This window comes from Harpia harpyja, chromosome 5 (assembly GCF_026419915.1).
Source record: "Harpia harpyja isolate bHarHar1 chromosome 5, bHarHar1 primary haplotype, whole genome shotgun sequence".
NCBI lineage: Eukaryota > Metazoa > Chordata > Aves > Accipitriformes > Accipitridae > Harpia > Harpia harpyja.
In genome coordinates, this window is record NC_068944.1 from 44570217 (window position 1) to 44592265 (window position 22049).

The window sequence follows — 22049 nt, forward strand, 5'->3', positions numbered from 1 at the left end:
TGACCTCTTGACCGCTCCTAACTATAACAGGAGGGCAGAGTGCCCAATCCTCTCCACACACTTACCGGGAGCTCGCCCCTAGAAACATTTGCTTTTTTTGTGGTGAAGGGTGCGAGAGGCAGGCCCGTGTGATTTCACAACACAGCCTGTACTTAGGAGCAGTGTGTTTAAAACTATACCATATTTTAATAAAATACGAGTTATGACACGAGGGTGGACCCAAGTTTCATTGATTTTATGCAAGTTGCGCACCTACTTCAATACCTTCAGCGTCCTGTTTACGAGCTGAACGTACTGAGCATATAAAGCTATCCCTGCTAGCAAAGTAACACGGCACAAGGGCTCCCTTACTAAGTTCTTGCTGTTTCTCCAGGAAAACTGCGCAAATGGAGCGAGGCGGCGGGCTCGCCTGCCTGCTCTCTCTCCGAGACAGGCGCTGCCGGCCCCGGCTATCGTTATCGCGGGCGGGGAGCCCGGCAGCCGCCTCGGCAGAGAAAAAGGAAAGCTGTCTATAGGCAGTCGTAATGCGGATTTCTACCAGCTGGCCGGGAGAAAGCGACCAGCCCGGCAGCACAGCCCGCGTCCCGGCGCGGCCGCTCCGGCTCGGCCGGGGCCGGGCGGCTCCTCACGGAGCGGGGCGGGGCGGGCGCCGGGCACCTGTGGCGCTCCCCGGCCGCCAACGGGGCCTCCGGGGCGGCGAGGCCGACCGCTGAGGAACGCTCTCCCCGCCGGGAAGGACGCGCGGACGCGGGCCGAGGGAAGGAGGAGAGACGCCGCCGCGGCCGGTGTGAAGGCGGCGGTTGGGGACGGACGGGGGGACGACGGCCCTGCCCCCGGCGCGCGCGCCCACGCAGGCGCGCCCCCCCACTCCCGCCCTCCCCCGCCGCCGCCGCGCGCGGGGCGCCCCCCGCCGGCGCCCACCTCCGTCCCCGTAGGTCTCGACGCCGTATCCGTCCTGCAGCCCGTTGCTCCAGGTGCCCTCGTAGCGGGCCGGCGTGCTGAGGCTCTGCCGCACCCCGTAGCGCCCCTTGAAGCCGTGGGACCACTCGCCGCGGTACATCCACCTGCCTTTCGTCTCCACGCCCAGCCCGTGGCGTTTGCCCTGCGCCCAGTAGCCCAGGTAGGTGTTGCCGCTGGGCCAGGTGTAGCCGCCCGCCACCTCAAAGCCGTGGGACCAGGAGCCGGCGTACTCGCCCTGCCCCTTGGGCCCGGTGCAGATGCCGTGCCCGTGGGCTTTCCCGTCCTCCCAGCCGCCGCAGTAGGTGCCGCCATCGTCGAAGTCGAACCGGCCGCCCGTCATCCAGGGCAGCGGGGCGAGCGCGGCGCCACCGCCGCCGCCTCCCGCCCGCCTTCCCTTCCCTGCCCTGCCTCGCCTTCCCTTCCCGCCCGCCGACCGACCGGCCGCCCCGGCGCTCCCCGCGACTGCGAGCGCTCCACCAGCTGCCCGCCCGCGCCCAGCCCTGCCCAGCCGCAGCCCCGCGGCGGCAAGCGGCGCCCGCCCCCCGCTCCTCCCCGCCCGCCCCTCCGCCCCCCGCCCGGGACCGCCCCCGGCCGGGGCCGCCGCCGCCGCCGCCGCGGGGCAGGTGCGCGCCGCTTGGGCCGGCCGGGGGCTACGCCCGCTGCTGCCGCTGCGCGTCGGTGGGCTTGGTCCCCGGGAGCGGCTGGGAGCAGGCGGGTGCCCCCCCCGCCCGGGGAAAGGTGCTCCCCCCGTGCTGGAGGCCGCGCGTGTCTCAGGGCAGGGCGGGGCGAGGCGAGGCGAGGCCGGGGCGCGCGCAAGCCGCGCCGGGTCCCCCGCGGCGCCCGGTGGGCGGTGGGGCAGGGCCCGGCCCGGCGGGGCTGGCGGCTCCCTGCTCCGGCCGCCCCGCCTTGGCCGGCCTCGGCGCGGCGCGGCCCGGCCCGACCCTTGGGCTCCCGGGCGGGTCGCCGCCGCTGCACCTGCCAGCGCCTGCAACAAGTGGGCAAAAAGAGAGTGCTTTCGCGTGGTACCTGCGGTTTTTAATTTTATGTTTTTATTTTGGCTTTCTCTGAGCTTTAGGGCTAGTTTTGAGCTGAAAGTTGTTGCTGCAGAGCACAGCCGAGTTGCCCTTTGTCCTCTTTCCAAACCAGATACGGAGCCCGTCTGCTCGAAGGGGCAAACCGGCAGTTCCACGGGTGGAGAAACCCGGGGCACAGGGAGCGTGAGTGGTATCGAGGCCTTTCAAGGACAGCGCTGCTGGGAACTTAGTAAGGAATCTCTCATTATGCCTTCAGCCCCATGGCCGTCGGGTGACTGAATGGCTCTAAATCCTGCCAAGTACTCCTTTGCCAGGTATTTGATAATCAGATAAAAATATAAGGGCAAATGACAGGAGAAACACGGAAGCATAGAAAAAGCAGAGAGACTAGTGGAGAAAGGATTGAAAGCCATTGTCACAGGGCATCTTAGCTTTTTGTTCTTTCACAGTTACAGACCAGGACAGGAAGAAAACCTGAAAGAAAGTGGTCCTCTTCGATGGGGGTTTTGTTAAAAGCATGAATCATACTTACTAAGCACAGGGGTGGTAACTATCTGGACACAGCTGATTTGGAAAAATGGGGAAATAGCAATGGCCATGTTAGTAGCAGTGAGTAGATGCAGAAACCTAATTGCAAATGAAAAATTCTGAACACAAACCATCAGAAGTTGCAACAGTTAAGCTTCAGAAATTTAGGCCAAATTCAGACTCTGCGCACACAGTTGGACACATACTTACAAAGAGAAAAAGCCAAGATCAAAGACTTGTGCCTTGTCCGTGACAAGATGAGGAAGCTTTCGATGCCCCTTTGTGCCCTAGGAATTTTACTCCATAGTTTTGGAGAGTAGAAAACCAGACAAGAATGTTGTTTCTGTAGCACAGACATTATGCAGTCTTCCATATATCTTTGGACAAGTCTATATAGTGTGCTGAAGTTAAGGACTGAGACCTTCACTGCAATGTGAGCTTTTGTGGAAAGCTGTTGTCGAGAATGGAGGACCAGTCTGAAAAGATTGTGGTAGGTGCGATTGCTGAAGAAGATGTGGTTCAGTATCCTCCGAGTATTTCTTGAGCTCATCAGCTTTCTATGCCCTGCATATCTTGCATTTCTTAGGCAAGAAAAAGGCTGGAAACAATAGTGGTGATGGCACGTGTGCTTTGAGGAGTGTACTATTTTCACTCTATCAATCTCTCTTTTCTGTTTTCTTTCCTCTGACACAAGATAAAGCCCTGTCATGTGTTAACAGAGTTTCAGAAGAGTGAAAGGGTTTATATGGGTGTGGGGAACTACCTGTTGGAAGTCAGCATGCCTATAAGCTGATACTGGTATACAGCCTGTTTATAATCGCATGTTATTCTATGAGCCAATTTTTATGAAGTACATGAGTTGTCATGGTTGAACTGGAGCTGCCGAGCATTGTTTTTTTCTGTTGCGGGGCTGGTATTGCCTCCAGTATTGCCTTACACGATACTTCCGTGCCCCGTGTACACCAGGGATGGGACTGGCACAGACGTGAGCAGAGGTGGGGTGGGATGACTGGTTAGCAAGTCCAGACAGCGCTTCCGTGACTCAGCAATGGAAGAGGTGCGTCTGATGAGGGAGTGTGGGATTCCCCCAGCCCCTCGGTGAGTCTGCGCCACTCCTCTGAAGGAGCAGCTGTGCCCTACTGTCTGACGGCCTGGCTGATAACCATGGGAGTGCAAGTCCTTGCCTGCCCGGCTATTATGTTTGGCTCAGTATTGGTGAATTACTGGATTTGCTGTCGTTGCCACCTGAGTAATTGTACTACCGAGTAACTGGATTTGCCGTTGTAATGACCCGGGTAATTGCACTACTGATGTATAAGTGTTACTGTACTGTTACTTAAGAGATAAATTGTCTATCCCTAAAGCTGTTGGTCTGATGTCTGTTACCATATCCCAAACCTATAACTAATAGGGGCCATCTTAAGTTCTTTAGATCTGTACACTGGAAGATGTACCATTGCATTAATGAAATAAGTATCTGCCTGTTAGTCCTTTGTTTTACCCCCTTGATTTAAATATTATAGGTTTTAATATTAGATCAGATGAACCAACAACATTGGATGGGCCAGAGGTGAACAATGAAAATTCATATAAATTCTCTTCTGTTATCACAAGCGTGTCAGTGGGTCTTTTTTTAGTGACCTGCAAATGATGCTAAAATGAATGGTAATTTTGCATGTGGTTTGTATTTCCAGGTGTATTCATTTAAATGAAGTAATCAATTTAAATGAAGTTGATGCTTGATGACAAGATGAATTCATCACTGCCAGCCTTCTTTTATTATATTTTCAGCAGGGGATAAATTTTGATAGATGTGAGGATAGAAGTGCTTTGCAGAGAACTCTTAGCATCACTCAGCCAAGTCTTGATGATGTAAGAAGTCACGAGTGTCTCACTGCTGATGAGGTTGTAGGTATTTTGTTTTGCTGACAGATTTTGCATTGGTGAGCCTCAAATTTAGTTCGTGCCACTTCGTGTTTGCTTCTGGCCAGGGTGTAGGTAATGATCATATGAGTAGCGTGTATGTTTTAAATACCTTAGATCCACAGGTTTGTTTCCTTGGACACTTCTGTCCAGTATCAAGTTAAAAATTGTTCTAAAACTCCATAGATGCAGGAAGTAAGCAGTTATAGGTAGATGAATGAGTTTACCTGTTTTGTCCAAAATAAATGCGATTGCTTCCACTAATTTTTTAATCTGCCTTACAAGAGTTCTTTTCTGAAGTCTTTGATACATGTAACGTTCAGAAAATACAAGGTCCAGGTGCAGTTTATTTATCATTTACAAAAAAAGTGTGATTTTCGTTGTATATTGGCCAAACAGAGAAAGTTTACCTGGAGTAGTTCTGTTGCTGTGTAAGTCATCATGGCACTAGGTCTGGTGACACTGTATGTACGCAAAAACTGCGCTGCAGGGTTTTATTTAAAAAGATCCTTGGTGCAGGGATGGTAGATGCAGCAGGTGAAGGTATTAAACTCCAGAGATTTAATATTAACTAGATACAAAACTGCTGAGTTTAAACTATTAGTCTATAGATATCTGATGCATGAATAAAAATTAGGCACACTTATTCTTACCCTTAAAAGCCTGATTCAGCAGGGAATTACTTTAAGTATTTCAGTAATCCCATTTACTTCAGTGGGACTACACATGAGCTTTAAATTAAACATCTGCAAGATATCTATGCTCAAATAAAGCAAAGCTCCGAAGAATGTTCTCAAGTGCTTTGCAGAACAGAGGCAGGATGCTTAACTGATGAGCTCCACGAGCTGCACACATTGTATTGGATGAGTTCACACACAGGACTGCTGTGCGGGAGGCAGAATAGAGAAGTAAAGGTAGTACGAAAGCCACAGTGTAGAAATTTCAAAGGCAGGTAGGCCTTTCCTGGCTTCATGTGAATAGCCACAACTTTTATGCCAATTTTTATGTCTGGAGTCTCAATTAATGTTTATAAACATAGTTCTGTATAACTTTAACACAAATTATGTTGTCTGACTTCTAGGACAGGAACATAGCACTTTTTCTTACTATACTGTATATTCACGTAAGTTACTGTGACTACTGAAATGGTAATTGTACAGGATTTTTTGCAAAAAAATTGCTATAATTGAGAAACATTGTGTTATGAAACTACTCTCCTAGCTGCATGGGTAAGTGTCAGTTCCACCTTGCACTTGAAGCTGGGATGTAGCCAGTAAGATAGTATATTTAATTCCAGAGATATTATGCTTACTCAGTGAATACAGTTGTTATTTTCTTTGCAGAAGTGCTGATAAAGCTTCTAAAAACAAAAATACAGATCCTTTTCTAACTTGAAAACAAGATGAGTATGTTCTGTACCCGGACTTCTATTTTCAGCGTTGTTCTAAGCAACTGGATTAGATTTTAAATAAAAATACAGTTTAATTTTTTTCTTTTAAAGAAATGCATCATTTAAGTTGATCATCTTTGTTTCTGAAGTGATTTTAACAGTGACAGGACTCTCCATACAAGTAAGATACAGTGCATTGGAATTATTTTTTTTTAAATGTAGGTTATCTTATAATGATGGTATGCAATAGTGTTATGATTATGAGTACCTATGAAATTATGGAAAAATATGAAATATTGTTTCTGGATCTTGTCAACATTTAGTGTTTTTGTTGTGGGTTTTTTTTTTTTTTTTTAATATGTCTGCAGAACAAAAATAAGTGCATCAATATAACTTAATCCACTTAAAAAAAATTTAACTCCAAATGTGTTTGATTTTATAATGCTTGATTTGAAGAAGAGTGTATCATAATGATTACCCTAAATTACCACCCAAATTATATAGGCGGAAAAGATCTGCAAAATCAGATTTATCCCTAGCAAGTTTTTCCTAGATGGTGATATGAATCCTGCAACTGCTGCAGTTCAAGTCTTGCTTCCGCAGGGAAGTGGAAACACTTTATTGCTTTCCTCTTTGCAGCAAATTCAGAAGTGTTTGAAGACGGCTCGTCATGTCTTGCTTTAGCCTTTTTCTTTAGCCTAAGCAGTCTGTATCTTTCATTATTTCCTCTGAGACCTCCTGACTGTCACTGTTGCTGTTGTCTGGACTTTCTCCAATTACATTACGTATTTGTTAAGGTCTGATTTCGAAAACAAAACACATTATTTGGCTAATATTGTGCCATATTAAAGTAGCATAATTCTGTGTGACTCCCAAATGACCCTATTCTTTTACACTGGTGCCAGGAATCAGTGGTCTGATGATTCCTTCCCCCCGCAACAACAAGATGATGTGTAACAACTTGTCATCAGTGTGTGATGTGCTGTTGTCCTAATCCTTTTCCACAGAATATTGTTTAACTAGTTGCTTCCCACTTTGTATTAGTGAAGTTGAGTTTTACTCAGCAGGTTTTTCACTAGCACACTTTTTTTGTCCCCTAAGATTACTTCCCCGGGTTAAGTTAATTTTGAATTTTAATCCCATATTGCAGTTCCTCCCTGGTTTCTAACAGTTTGCTTATTTGCACATGCAATAACTGAACTCTTCCAAGATCAAAGTTATTAATGAAGGTATTGAATGTTAAAGGATTTGATACAGATTTAGAATGCGATACATCCTTCAGTCTTGGGACTTAATAAGTATTACTTAGTAACTGTAAACAATGTGTACTCCTTTACCACAGCTCTGCCTAGATCACCTTTAACAAACATCAGCAGCTTTGCTGAGGTCAAAATACATAATATCTCTTTTAGTGAAGGCTGAAACAAAAAAGCATTTAATGTTTTGGTTTATCTTGGTGGTGCATCTGAAAGGTTTCCCTCCCTGCTGAGCGGTGGCACAGCCTTTCCCTTCACCCTCCTCCTCCTACGATGAGGCTGTCTCGTTTCCTTTTCTGTTCCATCCTAACCAGGTCTCATTCCATGATTCGGCCTTTCTGATTTTGCCCTTACATACTTGCGCTCTTCCCTAATATTCTTCCTTTAGTAATTTGACCTACTTTCTACTTACGTATACTTCCTTCTAGTGTTTCAGGATCATTGAAGAGCTCTCAATTTAGTCAAGTTTGTCTCGTGATACTCATCTTATTTTCCCTTCACTTTGGGGTAGTTTGTGTTTATGCCCTTCACATTATTTCTTTAAAAAACCAGATTGCTCTTTTTGGAGTTCATAATAAAATAAAACCTAGTAGAGACCAAATCTAAGTTCGTGGGTTTTGCAAGGCAGTCTTGGCCGATACTGGCTTGAGTTATTCTCATGCCCCCAGCCCTCCGTGCTGCCAGCACAACTGTTTCTTCAGTGAGCTGTGATTTGGATCAGGGAACCAATCCAGCTTAAAGATAATCCAGCAAAAAGATTTATTTTTATTTTGCTCTTAAAGCTGAATCATTTGCTCTGTTTGCAGAGCATCAATACAAACAATTGCCCTAATGCAATTGAAAGCATCCAGAAAAGCTGGCAGCTTTACAATTCACCTCTTTTGTTTTGAATTCCATTCTCTTTTTCCTAGGAGTTACAAATAATATTTTCCCATAATCTTTCACCCAAGTTGCCCACAGTCTTGCGTTTTAAGTCACTTTACCCCCCGTTGGTTGAAAGGAAAAGATCCAGTCACTTATCTGCTGGGTAAAAAAACCTTCTCCCTGTAACATGGTACTGTAATTGCCCTGTAGTATCTTCCCAGCAGGTCCCTCGGTTGTTGAAGTCCCCCATCTTCACCCTGTTCTGTGCTTTGAAGAGCTAGCAGCGGCACCCAAAGCTCTCGAGTCCTGCACCATTGTGTCTTTCACAGATTTTCCAGGTGCCTGAGGAGGTCCAAGACCTGATTGAAGCTTTTCTTATTGTTTGGAGCTCTCACGTCAGGTAAGAATTGGGATTGTTTCACGTTTTTTAGTGATGTGCAAAGCATCTCCCTCTCCTGCCTAGATGTGTATTTTGTGGCTTTGCTTTGTTTTAAATTGTAGGAATGTCATACCTTTAAGGTCTTAATTACTCTGGTAATTTTCATGTAAATTAGCTAATGAGTTAAATAACTTTCATACATGTTGCTTTAATACTGTAGGAAAAAAAAGTTCAGCAGCCTTACTCACTGCTCACTGAGCTGCCATTTTTCTGAATACCTCTACTGAGAGCCACTTACATCTTCCCAGAGATCGAGGCCTTTTGCCATGCTTTAGGCCGCCTATTCATTGAAAATCCTCCCTCATTAGTTAGCAATTACATCGCCAGTGATTACAGACCTTCACGAGAGGTTTCAGGGATTTTTTCATCAGACAGACAGTCCCAGCTCTGCAGTTTCCATCTCCTGCAGCACGACTCGGGTGGAGGAGACCAGAGCTCTGTGGATCATGCTGGGCCACCTGTGCAACGGTGAGTGCACCTCAAGAAGGCACCCATCCCAACTTTTGTAGGGGCTGCAGTTCTCCAGCTGCTCCCTGGACCTTGCAGTTCCTTATGATCTCCCTTGATTTTATCTGGCAGTTTTTATCAGACGTAGGGATGAGGTCTGTCTGCATTCATACCTAATTCTGTCTTAACATGAAGTCTGTCTTATGAATTTCTTTCTTTTTTCTTCTTAGAAAAATTGAAGGGTTGTTGTTTTTTTTTTTTTTTAAAAAGTGATAAGTTAGTGTTAAAATAGCAAGTAGATATGATATTTCTAATTTTAAAAGACCTGTTGGTGGCCCCAGCTATTAGCATGCACTCTGGTTATGCCGTGCTGGAGGAGAACAAAACAGCTGTTGCATTTCACCAATGAACTGGTGTTGGTGCTTCTTATACCTTGGGTAGTTGATAAACTTTATGTAAAAATCTGTTCTTCTGAGTGAATCCATTTGTGAAATGGTTTGAAAATCATTGTCATTCTAAATATGAGTTATAGGCACAACCTTGGTGGTTTTTATTTGGTTTCTTTTTTTTTGGATGGAGATAATGGAGGAAACACAGAAAATGCTACCAGAGATGCAAAAGCTGAGCTTTTTGTTCTTTGATGGTGAAGCTAATATGGATATTTTTATGCACAGTATAGTCTCTTTTGAGATTTGTTTCTATTAACACAGTCCTCAGTAAAGGAATTGAGCTTTAGAGGACACTACCACCAGGCTAAGCAGGCTGCGCTGCAAAGACCTTTAATAGAAAGCCACTCCCTCAATCTGCTTAAACTTTGGTGAGGATAATACGGCTTACTCTAACTGATTTTTGATAAAACAGTAAAAGACAAACAGACGCTTATTATGCCAGAGTTGATAAATGCACCGTATTGATAACATTTCTTGTGCTTATCCAGGAATATTTGTCCTGGAGGAAAAAATTGTTCTCACCACACCTAACATGCAAGTTAAACACCTAAACATACATTGATGTTTAATTTTACATGAAAAAAATATAGCAAGGGTTAGTGTATCATAATCAGCCTAACCAATGAATTAAAACTCCCAGCTGGTATGTGATTTCATTTATTCTTAGTTTGCTTCTGTTCTGTTGGCTTTTTTAAGTGCTGGTAACATAATGTCATGATGTTTTTCTATGATGAAGAAACCTGTTCACCATGTGGATTACACTATTAGCCCCTTCTGCATCCTGAAAACTGGCTTTCTTAGCAAATACACTTCATGTAATATTGCATTGCTGCAAAATAGTTTTCTATTTGTCTGCTGAAATTTCAGCTTAAAGATCAGATTCTGCTCTTTGGAAGACATAACCACCAAAGCCGAATTTTGAATGGTGCTCTCTGTATTCTGCAGGTGCAGTACAGTTTTTATGCTCTTCTTTTGGTGAAGTCACATGCATTCGTGTTTGCAGCTTGGCATGTGAATACATTATGTATATCTGTGCTTCTGGCAGGTACGAGATGGACTTTGGACAAATTAGTATTTGCATTATTTCTTTTCTGTGTGATTGGGAGGGTTTCGAGCCTTAGTTTTGTTTAAAAGTAACTTTTTGGGTTTTTTTAGTAGAAAACACCTCATGCTAGTTGTGGAGTCTAAAAGAGGTTTCCTAATGTTCTTTATCAAAGCATCATCCTTTAGTAACTGCAGTTGTCATAGTAAACAAAGTCTTTTTATGTAGAAGTTCATGATCTTGTTGTAATAGGTCCTTTATGAAAAAGTAGCCATTATTTGAGTTTTTCTGACCCAACTATACTGTGTATTCAGCATGTAACTGAAATTTAATCTAAGATTCATACAGAAGATAAAAATATCCCTTCTCTGATGATGTGTGCTCTAATCACGGAACGTGTATCTTCCTAGTAATACAGAGTGTTCGAAAAACAATTATATGATGTTCTGTCATGTCTGAATGCATAATAAATGTAACTGACTTATAGAATAATCAACTGTATTCAGTTAGGCATGTATTTATCATTAAATCATTCACTTGTAGGTATGCCTAAAACCAGCTGTGCTATGAAGTCCATGGTAGAGATCACCTTAGTTCATGTTTTAGTTATTAATTTTAAAATTTGGCAATGTCATTAACCTGCATGATATTTGGGTATGTTAGGTACAAAGTTTATTTCAGTTGATTTGAGAACTAAAATTAATTTTGAAATTTACTTGTTTCATATGACAGCATTGCAAAAGTTTTGTTAATTCACCCACAGTTAACTATGTGGTATTTTTGCTTATATGAGGTTCTGCCATGAAAACAAAAAATGTATATAGAGCTGGAGGACTGCAGTTCTGTGATACGGCATGCTAAAGTTAGAAGTAGGGGGTTGCAGTTTTGTTTTCATGTGTAAAGGGATGTGTGTTTTGTTTTGTGTAAGTTTGAGACTGCAGTTTTTGTCTAACTAATGGCACTTTTAATGAGATTTGATTTTTAACAGCTGGTTGCTCAGCATATTTGGAAAATTGAGCCCAATGAAATATTTTTAAAATGTCAGCTGTTTTTGAAAATTCATGGTATCAGGGTTTTCCTACCCAAAATTTCAGTATCCAGAAAGTGGATGAATTGGGCACTATGCAACTTTGTGATTCTCCAGTTTTAGTGATGCAAATTTATTTGTATAGGCTTAAGAGAAGAAAAAAAAATTGTGATCTTTTCTGTGCCATATGGTGTCAGTGGCATGTTTCTAGATTTTTTTTTTTTTAAATATATTAATATCGGCAAAATGATAACATTTGACGTGTGAAAAATGTGCATGTCATTTTAATCTGAAATTTTGTTGGTGGGTTTTTTTTCCTCCTTTCTATTACAAAGTGTAGTACAGATCTTGTGCTAGGCTGGGTTTAATCAATCACTGGAAGTGCCTGGTGCATTCTGCTGGCTACTGAGTGAGTTTCAGTTTGTATACCTAAGCTACTTGCCTGATTTTGGAAGAGGTGATCCTATGTGCACGATTGCTTCGAAAAATGCAGTGGTTTTCCCCCCTGTTTTCACACGTTTTGGGAGACACAGCTGCTGTCCACGTTTAGAGGTGCTGTGTAGAGCTGGAGCTACTGTGTTGCCACCAACCTGAGTTAAGGTTTAATTTATGGGGACAAATAGGCTTGTGCCTCCATACTAATTTGAATTATTTTATATAGTAATACTTTTCTTTATCTTCTTATGGTTTGATTTTTTTCTTTTTTAAATGTAACCTAAGCGTCTAATCTACCTAGACTACAAAATGTTTAACAGGATTATTGAAATAAGCATGTGTGTGAGTATGATGAAGGTGTTAAAATGGAAGTCTTCAATATACAAGTAAGCTTGCTACCAGTAAATTTTATTTCATCCTGTCATGCTTGGAGTGAGTGTTGAAAGACAAACGGGCAAGCGCTGCTCAGCCAGAGGGGAGAAGCACGTCATACAGCCCCCAGAATAGCATCGGCAGTAAATATGGTCATGCTGTTCTTCCCCGAGATAGACCCAGATCACATTCGTAGCACCCACCAGGTCTGCTGCTTACCAGACATTCAGGGCCTTTGATGAAACATTTACAAATGCAGCTGCAGTTCAGAGGGATCTTCTGCCGGCAGTGAAGAAGCTGACATCAAGAAAACGGGAGGAAATGAGATCACAAGCCAGGGAGTTCAAACAAAATGCAATTTAGGGGGAATACAAAGTTAATCACCGTATTAAAACACTGCTCCAAGATATGAACCATGTTCTTGTTAGACTCCCTTTTCATGTTAACTTGATTATGTTTTCCAGTGACTTAGAACCACTAAAGCCTGAAGCTTTTGTAGAGGAGGAAAGGTGGACTGAAAAATAGGTCTTTGTTCAACTGTCTTAGGTCACACATAATGTCAAAACTGGAATTAAAATGTATTATAAAATGAAGTTAGAGGCTGAGGTTAAAAAGTTTTTTCCAGTTCCAGTTATTTCTCCCTTTGTACAATATATTGAAATAAAGTAAGATAGCCCTGAAGGTCTGTGGCGGTGGCCTATCTAGCATGTTAGCTGGAAAAGTCTAATTATTCAAGGTCAAGAAAAACCCCTGTTAATTTCTTCATCTTGAAAAGATAGATTGTCCTCTTTGGGCTAAAAGGATGTTCTCACTTCCTTGTCCCTAAGCTCTGTTCATATTGACTCTTCTATTAATATAGCTTCTATTTTTATTTTTTTTAAAATGTTTGTATTTTGCTCTGAGGACTATAACACGCAAGTCAAATTCTGCCTTTGTGTTCTGGCCACTGGACTTGATAGGACGCTACAGGAATTAAGCCAAGGCATTGCGTCTTCTTCCACCCCCCTGCCAGTTTATGCGTCTCTGTAAAATTTGAAAAGCTCGCTTCAGCTTCTGAAGCTTCTCTCCTCTGGCTTTGCCTCTGCACCCAGTGCATTAGCTAGGGTGTTAGTGGAAAGGGTTTGTTATTTCAGACACATATCATCGTCTGCTGCACTCACTTCTCCCCTGCACTTGCATAGGGCACGGAGACAACTTCATACTTCCATTTGTATCAGTTACACATACAGGATTTAAATTCATCCCTTTCTCTGTATAGCCTTTTCCTTTTTTTTTTTTTTTTTTTTTTTTTTTTTTTAAGTCAGATAACTCAGTAAATGCCAAAAAGCAAGTAGTGCCAGCTGAAGGCAGTAATAGCATACTACACCTATTTTTCTTAAAATCTCATTGAGCTAAATGTGACGAGGGACGCGTGTTTTCAGAGCAGTAGCTCTGGTATTTGTTCTCTATTCGTGAGTGACGTTATGCAGTTGAGAAAAATCATGCCAGCATGTTTCAGTTAGTGCCAAAAGAACATAGACAGCGATTCAGTGCCCAGATCTATTGCTGCCCAAAACTGTATCTTGTCCTATTTATAATTTCACAAACGAGGGTCTTGCTTACAAGAGGAGTTAGGTGAATATTGTGTTCATGTGCTATTTCATAATTAATTTGTCCAGCTGGTTTACATTCTGCTGTTCTTTTAAGCTTTGAAAATTTAAGGTTTTAAGTGGCACAGATAGTTTGTAACTATCAAGTAAAAGAATCCTAGCTTCTTAAATTATCATTACTCACATTGGAGTTAACTTCACTGGAAATACCTGGGTACCACAAAATACCCTTGTCTACAAAGCAAGAGAGTTGACCATTTCTTGGTATCCAGTACACCTAAAACACAGATATTGATTACTAAACTCTTAAACACTTAAACTATGTTTAAGGTTACTAAACTCTTAAACACTTAAACTATGTTTAAGAAATAAGATTCATCTACAAACTAAAAGAATAAATTAAAGTAGAATCAGTTTGGATCAGGACTCAAGTTTGGGGTTTACTAATTGGTATCAACTAACAACCCAATTCTTTTTCATCAACACTGGCCACGGGGCTGAAAAACTCAAAGAGCAATTATTGATCAAGTATGGAGTAGCAGTTTCATTAAAGAAAACAGGAGAAGAAATTTAAATCTGTCTGAAGGCCTAACAAAATAGTATCCTGATGTCTGGCTGGGGAGAGTGGAAGTTGTGTAATGGGAACTCTGAGACGCCCTTCGTCAAGCGCAGAAATGAGAGCTGGGATTGGAAGTCATGCACACGGAGGGCCCCCCGCTGGGAAATAGCAGGAATAAAAATTCCAGTTGGCTAATACGGATGTAATGTGAAGTGGAACTTAACAAAAATTTCTTCAGCTTTCAAAATTCAGTAAATATAAGAAGTTGGTATATCATAATTGACCACTACAGTTTCCTTTTTGTTTCTGCCATACTGTAATTTGAAAAGACATGCAATACTGGTGCATAATTTACATGATTTAGATCAGAAAATAAAATGTTACTCAGTAAGAGAAAATACTCTACCCATGCTTATGGCCCTCACCTCTCCAGAAGCAATCATGGGCCGGGTTGCCCAGCCAGCCCTGATGATTCTCCTGTGGTGGTGTGGAGCCCACGGATGGAACAGGGCAGAACAGCCTTCATCCCTGTTGCTGTGCTGGCACAGGCTGTTCTGGAAGAGAGGGGGACCTAAGCTTTTGAAAGCACTTTTTCGTACTTCCATCTAACATGGATGTCTGACTATCTCACTAAGTGAGATTTCAAGGAGGCTAATCGAAGTATTTTGCCTGTTACTGTTTGGTTTTTAGTCCAGGCTTGCACAAAGGTAATGAGCAAACAGCTAGAATTAAGGCTGAAGAAATAAGAATTTCCTTATTTAAATGAGAACTATGTTTTTGTGTTGTCTTAATGTTTAATGTTGCTAAAAGTAATGGCTCTTCCTCAGCAGCAGATATTTTTTTACTTGTCAATGAAGATGTTTGGAAGTACAAGATAACCCTTTAAAGTATTTTAAAACTATTTTTGTGAGCAGTTGGCTGAAGAAGATCAAATGTATAGTTTAAACTCATTTACAAATCAACTTACAAAAGTTTTCCCAACATTTTCAATAAAAGGTGTAACTAAGATTTTTAGAATTTTTTGAAAATGGTTAAACTTTGGGCTTGTTTCAGGAATGGAAAGAATCTGATCTCTATAATTTTTCAGTAAAGATCTTTTAAAATTATTTTCCAGTTAAATAAAATACTGCATGAGACTTCAAAAGACATTTTACAAAATGTATTTGTATTTAACCCCTTGGATTTCCTTAAGGCTTTCTGTGCTTGGTTGTCATCCCAGTTACTGGATCTTTATGTTTTGCAGTGTCATTGTAGTAGAATTTGAACAGGCCTAAGACCTGATATACGACCCATTGAAGTCAGTACAAATCACCCCACTAACTTTGGTGGACTTTGTTTCAGCATCTGAATAATCTGTTTTACTAGTTCAAAGTTGTACGTTCTGATTTTGGCCACAGGCAATAGCTGGAAGATACTATTTTTTACATTCATTGTTTGTGCTGTAGTAATATGTGAATTTTAATGGGCAGCCACAAGCCAATGTGCTAGACAGTGCTGTGCAAACATGTAACATGATGGCAGTCTTTGCTCAACAGAATGTCATCACTGTTAAATTAAAAGCAGTATAAACATCAACACTTGGATGTTGTGCACAGAGGTACGGGGCACAGGAGAACTTTTTAATAGAATTTTTACTCGGGTGAGTTATACATCTAAGTTAATGTGAGGGGAGATGGGCATGTGAAGTGATGATACAGAATTGTTCCTAAAAGGTCAGTAATGATCAAGTTTCTGAGCCTGTATATTACACATATACACAGAGACAACAAACATGGGCAAGTACATAAAAAACATGTTTTAGATCTTTTGAATTTGGCTGATATGTTAGATTACATAATTTGAAGATGCTGTTTGTATAAAAGCTTGAGGAGTGATAGACTGGATAAAGCTGTAATGATAATACCTAGATTTTAAGGTTTAGCTAAGAAATTGCCCTTTTGCACCTTCTGTAACTATATTAGATGTATTTCTGTGCTTGATTAAAAAGCCTGATATTTCAGGAAAATTTATTCCAATCATCAAAACTGTTGAAGTTTTTATAGCATTAGAACAATTAATATTTTTGTTATAGCTCAAGAAGTAGAAATGTATGCAATCACTACTAACTATTTTGAAAATGGCTTACTGTAAACCTACTAAGAATAATTTTATATAGAAAAATCAATTATTAAGCAGTATTTCGGAGGTATTGACCTATGAAACTCCTTCTGCATGGAACAGGTTGAACTATGGTATTTAGGGAAAACTTTGGCAGAATTTTGTGGTGAACTCTCTGAAGAAAACCTAGCATGATATGTTAAGTAACCTTGAAAGTAACTAAATGGTGGGGCTGATGGGGTCCATCTGTCAGAGAAGGGGAAGTGCATCTTTGGTCATAGGCTTGCCAGGCTGGTGAAGAGGGCTTTAAACTGAAGTTGCTGGGGGAGAGGAACCTCAATCCATCCCACTCCTACCAGTTTGATGCCAGTGCCAGCAATAGATACCCAGGGCCTGGAGAGGGATCACAGGTCAGCAGGAGAGCCCCTGGAGAGCAGCACAAAGGAATTCCAGGCAGCAAGTCAGCCTCATCAGAGGCCCAACTTAATGCCTCTACGCAAACACGCATAGCATGAGGAATAAACGAGGAGTTAGAGACATGCACATGCCTGCGGGGCTATGATCTTACTGGCATCACAGAGACGTGGTGGCATGGCTCCTATGACTGGAGTGTTGGAATGGAGGGCTACAGGCTCTTTAGGAAGGACAGGCAGGGGAGATGAGGAGGGTGTGTTGCTCTCTATGTCAATGACCAGCTGGAGTGCATGGAGCTCTGCCTGGGGATGGATGAGGAGCTGACTGAGAGCTTACAGGTCAGGATTAAAGGGAGGGCAGGGACAGGTGACATTATATTGGGGGTCTGCTACAGGCCACCCGACCAGGAAGACCGAGCGGATGAGGCCTTCTATAGACAGATAGGACCAGCCTCATGTTCACAAGCCCTGGTCCTCATGGGGGACTTCAACCACCCCGATATCTGTTGGAGGGACAACATGGCAGGGCGTAAGCAATCCAGGAGGTTCCTGGAATGTGTTGATGATAACTTCCTTTTCCAAATGATAGAGGAGCCAACGAAGAGAGGTGCTATGCTGGACCTTGTTCTCACCAACAAGGAGGGGCTGGTGGCAAATGTGTAGATCAAGGGCAGCCTTGGCTGCAGTGACCATAAAATGGTGGAGTTCAAGATCCTTAGGGCAGCGAGGAGGGTGCACAGCAAGCTCGCTACCCTGGACTTCAGGAGAGCAGACTTTGGCCTCTTCAGGGATCTGCTTGGTAGAGTACCATGGGAGACAGCCCTGGAGGGATGAGGGGCCCAAGAAAGCTGGTTAATATTCAAGGGACACATCCTCCGAGCTCAGGAGCAATGCATCCCAACAAAGACGAAGTCAGGCAAGAACACCAGGAGGCCTGCACAGATGAACAAGGAGGTCCTGGACAAACTCAAACACAAAAAGGATGCCTACAGAGGGTGGAAGCAAGGACAGGTAGCCTGGGAGGAATACAGAGAAATTGTCTGAGCAGCCAGGGATCAGGTTAGGAAAGCCAAAGCCCTGATAGAATTAAATCTGGCCAGGGACATCAAGGGCAACAAGAAAAGCTTCTGTAGGTACATCGGTGATAAAAGGAAGACTAGGGAAAATGTGGGCTCTCTCTAGAAGGAAATGGGAGACCTGGTTACCCAGGACATGGAGAAGGCTGAGGTACTTAATGACCTTTTTGCCTCAGTCTTCACTGGCAAGTGCTCCAGTCATACCACCCAAGTTGCAGAAGGCAAAGGTAGGGACTGGCAGAATGAAGAACTGCCCACTGTGGGAGACGACCAGGTTCGAGACCATCTGAGGAACCTGAAGGTGCACAAGTCCATGGGACCTGATGAGATGCCTCCATGTGGGTCCTGAAGGAACTGGCAGATGAAATGGCTAAGCCCCTAACCATCATATTTGAGAAGTCGTGGCAGTCCAGGGAAGTTCCCACTGACAGGAAAAGGGGAAACATAACCCCCATTTTTAAAAAGGGAAAGAAGAAAGACCTGGGGAACTACAGGCCAGTGTCACCTCTGTGCCTGGCAAGATCATGGAGCGGATCCTCCTGGAAACTACGCTAGGGTACATGGAAAATAAGGAGGTGATTGGTGACAGCCAACATGGCTTCACTAAGGGCAAATAGTGCCTGACAAATTTGGTGGCCTTCTACGATGGGGTTACAGTGTTGGTGGATAAGGGAAGAGGAACAGACGTCATCTACCTGGACTTGTGCAAAGCATTTGACACTGTCCTGCACGACATCCTTGTCTCTAAATTGGAGAGACTTGGATTTGACGGATGGACCACTCGCTGGATAAGGAATTGGCTGGATGGTCGCACTAAAAGAGTTGGGGTCAATGGCTTGATGTCCAAATGGAGAGCAGTGACAAGTGGTGTTCCTCAGGGGTCAGTGTTGGGACCAGTGCTGTTTAACATCTTTGTTGGCGACATGGACAGTGAGATTGGGTGCACGCTCAGCAAGTTCGCCGACAACACCAAGCTGTGTGGCGTAGTTGACAAGCTGCAGGTAAGGGATGCCATCCAGAGGGACCTTGACAGGCTTGAGAGGTGGGCCTGTGTGAACTTCATGAAGTTCAACAAGGCCAAGTGCAAGGTCCTGCACATGGGTCGGGGCAATCCCAAGCACAAATACAGGCTGGGCGATGAGTGGATCAAGGGCAGCCCTGAGGAGAAGGACTTGGGGGTGTTGGATGACAAGAAGCTCAACGTGACCTGGCAATGTGCGTTTGCAGCCCAGAAATCCAGCTGAATCCTGGGCTGCATCAAAAGAAACATGACCAGCAGGTCGAGGGAGGTGATTCTCCCCCTCTACTCCACTCTTGTGAGATCTCACCTGGAGTACTGTGTTCAGCTCTGAGGCCCCAAACATAAGAAAGACATGGACCTGTTGGAGCAGGTCCAGAGGAGGGCCACGAAGATGATCAGAGGGCTGGAGCACCTCCCCTATGAGGATAGGCTGAGAGAGTTGAGGTTGCTCAGCCTGGAGAAGAGAAGGCTCCAGGGAGACCTTATAGCAGCCTTCCAGTACTTAAAGGGGGCCTACAGGAAAGATGGGGAGAGACTCTATGGGGGAGTGTAGTGATAGGATGAGGGGTAATGGTTTTAAACTGAAAGAGGGCAGATTTAGATTAGAGGTAAGGAAGAAATTCTTTACTGTGAGGGTGGTGAGGCACTGGAACAGGTTGCCCAGAGAGGTTGTGGATGCTGCATCCCTGGAAGTGTTCAAGGCCAGGTTGGATGGGGCTTTGAGCAACCTGGCCTAGTGGAAGGTGTCCCTGCCCATGGCAGGGAATTTGGAACTAGGTGATCTTTAAGGTCCCTTCCAACCCAAACCATTCCATGATTCTATGATAAGTAAGTTCTATTAATAGGTGGATTTCGTTGGATGTAAAATGGTAAATCAGTAATTATATTTCTTGAGAATATGCATCAGCTATCTAGAATTACTTAGGTTGGCATCCCTCCATGGTTTTATACACAGTTAAATTAGGGCACAGATAGTCTCAGCTGTGACTGTCAAGATGTAACTTTTCTATCGCTGTTTCTAAAGAGTTGCATATCTAATTAATCAGTCATATTAAAGACAGTTCTTGTGTCAATATTAAATCTTCACCTGTGTATCTGAATTCAATGCTATGTTCTTTTGACTCATGTCATCACCAGTAATGCAGCATCTGCATCTGAAATTTAGCCAATAACAGAAGGTCCGGAATACAACCCATCTTACTTTCCCAACCAGTATTAACTCCTGCACCACTGTCAGTGAGGCCAGTTCTGCACTTGGAACTGAACCAATGCATTTGTTAATGATGCATACACAGAATCCAGCTAATTTTCAGCTATAATGGCTCTGGCTGCATAGAAAAAAGCAAAAGATTTTTTTTCCTCTGTAATCTAATCAAACTTGGTTTTCAGTATATGCAAAGAATTGATCTGTTAGGAAAGAAATTGTAGTTTTTTACTTGCATCAATCACTTTAATGGCACATCTGGCCTAGATATTTCCTGACAATATCATGGAGTGAGTGGTGAAGTAAGGAAGAAAACTGATTACCAGAATACTGACTTCCAGATCTTTGACCTGATTTATACATGTGCTTATTAAGTTGATTTTGGTACTGCTTATCTATTAGTATTACCTGTAAATGTTATTTTCTTGCCATGATGTAAAAATATGTGCATTAAAAAAACTTTTAGAGGGGCATATATATATTTTTTTGCAAACATGTACAGGATGCTAACAAAGGCCCAAGAGAGGCCACGTAGAGAAACAGGGCAAGACTATCAGTATGGTAAGAAAAGTGATCTATCGCACAGTGCTAGCGGTCTGCTTGCAATGGCAATGTGGCAAGATGCCGGTCAGATTTGCAGTTGTGTGGCTTTGTGCCTTGCGCTGCTTTTGTATTCATGACATTTACACATTAGAAAGTACCTTTACAGAGACTAACTTTCATTTCAGTTGTGTAAAGCTTTGTGTAAATGCATGTGGAACAAGGTTTTCCAGGATGCTCTGAGCTTTTTAATCATCTGGCCCTTTCGCTTGCTTTTCTTCATGTATGAGAAGGTAGAGGGGCTTGGGAGCAAACATAGGTGGATGGATAGGTGCTTGTCCTGAGGACAAAGGCGCCGGCCCCTTTTCTTCTTCAGCATCTGGAGCGAGAAGGTACTTTGCATCGTATTTTTGGGAAAGGGAGGCCTCGTGTGGTCAGTCGTCAGAACAGCTGCCTGCCGGGCTGGGAGGGGAGCCCAGCCACAAGCGCTCCCTCCTCCAGCTGAACTGTTGCCGGGCAAGCCAGGGCTATAAACATGGACATACTGGTGGTATTTCATAGCAATACTGATGACTAGATTAAAGGAAGAAGAAACACCCGAATATGATTGCAGCTGCTCTGTTATTGAACAGGTCTGAGGTAGGAAATACTGTTCTCATGGGTCCTTTTTCCCTTATTGTGTTAGAAGGTAAGATACCTTTCATTGCCTTCCCAGTCATCTAAAACAGGTAACAAAAACTCAGAAGTCCATGTTTGATATTAAATTAATTAGTTGAACAAGAGAATTGAAATGGAGCAGTGGTCTGTCTGGTAACTGACAAAATGCCAACATTTTGATTCAAAGGCAAAATTAAGAAAAAACCACAAAAAACTGAATGAGTGTCTAGTGCCTGTAAATTTAAAAATAATGTCTGAGGTTTCCAATGCTCAGTTCTTTGCCTTGAGATATTGTAAGATCTAGCTGTGATGAACTGTACAGCAGCCTAGGCAGAGACCTTGTGAGAATTATCAGCGAGTCATAGGTTACAGCCCTAGTGCACAACAGGGTATTCCAGCACTCTTACCTTAGACATATATCTTGGAGACAAATAAGTCCAGTCATAATGTATTTATCTCAGTCCATTGACTGCATTCTTATTATCAATTCTAAGCACATTCTCCAAGTTTTTGAAGAATTACAACTAAATTTCCCCAAAATGTAGGATTTACCATCAGTAACACACTGACTGCTGTCAGTCGGGATTTGTGAGAAGCCTCTCATCATGCCTGACCCTCTGAAAAGACTATTTTCGTTTGTGACTCTAGCTGGGAGTAGTCTCTGGGGGAGGCACGGGGCTGCCCTTGTGCCCACTCACGTGAACAGTGGGGGGCCAGAAGCTGGCTC

General features: G+C 43.3%; 1 protein-coding gene and 1 long non-coding RNA gene across 6 annotated transcripts in view; one reads left to right on the forward strand and one right to left on the reverse strand.

Moving 5' to 3' along the window:
- JPH1 (junctophilin 1) overlaps nucleotides 1-1432 on the reverse strand; it is a 91340-nt gene extending 89908 nt beyond the window's left edge. For 3 of the 5 annotated variants that reach the window (XM_052787400.1, XM_052787399.1, XM_052787397.1), the window contains exon 1: nucleotides 922-1432. In XM_052787400.1, coding sequence (XP_052643360.1) covers nucleotides 922-1300 — 379 coding nt within the window. In that variant the 5' untranslated portion in view covers nucleotides 1301-1432. The remainder of the gene's footprint in view (nucleotides 1-921) is intronic. The other 2 variants (XM_052787398.1, XM_052787396.1) reach the window with 1 other exon arrangement.
- On the forward strand, nucleotides 980-12759 carry LOC128141952 (uncharacterized). Its single transcript, XR_008235229.1, has 2 exons — nucleotides 980-1120; nucleotides 8285-12759. It is a non-coding gene; the product is annotated as an uncharacterized LOC128141952 (long non-coding RNA).
- Nucleotides 12760-22049: the final 9290 nt, after the last annotated feature.